The sequence below is a fragment of the Lactuca saligna genome, chromosome 9 (genome assembly GCF_052625555.1).
Source record: "Lactuca saligna cultivar CGN05327 chromosome 9, ASM5262555v1, whole genome shotgun sequence".
NCBI lineage: Eukaryota > Viridiplantae > Streptophyta > Magnoliopsida > Asterales > Asteraceae > Lactuca > Lactuca saligna.
The window spans coordinates 42,484,633-42,487,682 of NC_136425.1; the positions used below are offsets into that span (position 1 = coordinate 42,484,633).

Consider the following 3,050-nt stretch of genomic DNA (forward strand, 5'->3'; position numbering starts at 1 on the left):
TTCTTCCATCGCCACCACCACCTTCGACACCGCATCACTGACGCCACCACCACCGCACCCGGAGCTTAATGCCGCCCCACGATTTTCTAAAAGTAAAAACTAATAAGAAAATACTGATCTAAACATAGTTTTTAATTTTCTAAAATAAATAATAAATAAGTTTATTAAACAAATTTTCTAAAATTCTAATGTACCACTTATATTACTTTTATAATAACAGAAAACGAAAAACAATAATTTGCTTTTCCCTATCTAAACTCAACCAAAAGTTTTAACGCGACATCCCAAACACCCGTAAATCAGTGAGCGTTCGAGAGTGGATCAAAGCCATAGGTATCTCTGATCTTTCAATTGAATCAATAAGTTTCTTGATGATGTTCACTGTATGATTGCAAACCCTAAAACACGGCCAAGCATAGTCCAGTTCTCAAATGGCGATGGAAAACTTGCATGATGACGACGACGATTATGAATTGGCCTCCTTCTTTGAATCCGCTAGCAAATTTGCTTCATTCCGTTATTGATTTCCCTATAATCGTATCGTTACTTCGAAATAGTCATCGTCGTTCTACGATTGCTCCGCTTCATTCTCTAAGGCATTGCGAGGAAATCGACAGAGAAAATGACCTTGCTCTATACGATGAATTGGTTTCCTTCAATAAATTTGCTCATCGCCAACCTCTCCCCTCCATTAAAGACTTCTGCAAGTTATTAACTCGTATCGTGAAGATGAATCACTACTCCGTTGTTATCTCACTTGTTCAACGGTTAGACGTGTTAGGAGTAAAATCCGACATTTATGCATTCAACATCGCCATCAACTGTTTCTGTCACCTAAACAGAGTAGATTTTGGCCTGTCTGTACTTGGTAAAGCCTTGAAACGTGGTTTCGAACCTGATTATGCTACATTCAACACTTTGATCAGGGGACTTTGTGCTGATGGCAGCCTTGATCAAGCACACAAACTGTTCGACCAAATGCTAGAGAGTGGCTTCAAGCCTAACATCGTAACTTATGGGACATTGATAAATGGGATGTGCAAATTGGGAAACACTACTGATGCTATTATCCTTCTCAGAAAGATAGAACAAGAATCACCAGGCGTTATCATCTATAGCACCATCATACACACCCTTTGCAAAAACAGGCAAGTTACCCATGCTTTGCATCTTTTCCAAGAAATGACTGAGAAAGGCATAACCCCAAATGTTGTGACTTATCTCTGCTTGATGCAGGGGTTATGTAGTTCTGAATTACCTCAACTTGCCAAAAGATTGTTAGATGACATGTTAGCTCGAAACATCTCACCAAATTTACAGGCTTTTAACGTGTTAATAAATGCATTATGTAAACTAGGGTTAGCAACCGAATCACATAATTTCCTTGCTTTCATGGTTGCAAAAGGAATGCTTCCCAATACAACCACCTACAATACATTGATAAAAGGGTATTGTTTGATTCAAAGATTAGATACAGCTAAGCACTTATTTAATTACATGAGTACACAAGGTTGTGATCATGATGTTGTTAGCTATAATGTTTTGATCAATGGATATTGTAAGAATCAAGAGATAGATGAAGGGTTAACACTACTAAAGGAAATGTCCAAACAAAAGATTGATCCTAATGTAGTTACATACACCACAATTATCCATGGTCTATGTCTTGTTTCCAAACTCGAGGATGCACTTGTAGTTTTTCATAAAATGCAAGATTATGGGCACACTGCTAATGTTGTTACTTACAGTACTTTGATAGATACGCTATGCAAACATGAAAGAGTTAATGAGGCTTTATGTTTGTTTAAACTAATGGATGATACACATGTTCCACCTGATGTGTTTACTTTTACTAGCATCATTGATGGGTTGTGTAAAGTTGGGGAAATTGATGCTGCCAATGATTACTTTCTAGAACTTTCTTGTAGAGGGTTACAACCGAGTGTGTGTACATATACTGCAATGATTGGTGGGTTTTGTAGGAATAGGAGATTAGATGAAGGAGAAGAGTTGTTTTTGAAAATGGAGGAGAGTGGTTGTGTGCCAAATGTTCATACTTATACTGTTATGATCAATGGGTATTGTAGGAATGGGAAAATTGATGAAGCAAATGAGTTGTTTGTTAAGATGAAGGAGAGTGGTTGTTTGCCAGATAGTTGTTTGATTAATAGTATTATTCAGGGGTTTCTTTTACAAAATGAGATGACAAAGGCGATTCAGTATGTTGACATTTTGAGGGAGAATGGGTTTTTGTTAGATGTGTATACGGAAGCTTTGTTGCAAAAATTTCAGTGTTGTGGGATGTTAGAACATTCATTTAAGAAAGGGTTTGAGATTTTTCCTCAAGAGTGTAATGGTGAATGATATGTTGATAACTTGTAGTTACTTTAATATTCTTGATTGATGAGTTTGTGTGTGTGTGTGTGTTTTTTATATTATGATATTCCAAAATGATCCATCTCAATGCGCATAACATTAAAATAGAGCTCAAATCTACTATAATAAATGAAGATTTTTTTGTCATATGTTATACTCTCGCTTAATTTTTCAAATATCATTTTATGGTTATTTTGAATTAATTTATTTTTCACATGTCATTTTATGGGTTTATTTATTTTATTTAATTTCACATAATATTTTAATGTAATAATTACAATAAATATAGAATAAATGAATATCAATTTCATTAATGAACTTACCTTCTAATTTTAAAATTTTCAAATTAAAGCTTATTAGTTTATTTTATTTATTTATTTAAATTATTGTTTAAATTTAAAAGATAAAAAAAACATTTTAGTTTTAATAATTAACTATTTTTCTTATTTTCTTATAAATTCAAATTGTTCTTAAGATGTCAATAAATTCAATAGAAAGGTAACGATCTCTTAAGGTTATTATTGAATTTGGAAAAGTAATTTTTTAAAATGACTTAAGAGTTGCTAACAAATGTATTTTATTTTTAGAAGAGTCATCAATTCATGTTTATAGTATATTTATGGGTAAATGACACAAAAAATACTCCTTTTACACAGAAATTCGATTTTAATACC

At 33.3% G+C, this 3,050-nt stretch overlaps 1 protein-coding gene across 1 annotated transcript; it reads left to right on the top strand.

Annotated features, from left to right (window-relative positions):
* Positions 1–249: 249 nt before the first annotated feature.
* On the top strand, positions 250–2,456 carry LOC145018469 (uncharacterized). The gene has a single exon (XM_078976348.1). It carries the CDS (start codon positions 451–453, stop codon positions 2,362–2,364), a length of 1,914 nt encoding a protein of 637 aa, XP_078832474.1. The 5' UTR covers positions 250–450; the 3' UTR covers positions 2,365–2,456.
* The last annotated feature ends 594 nt before the right edge of the window (positions 2,457–3,050 follow it).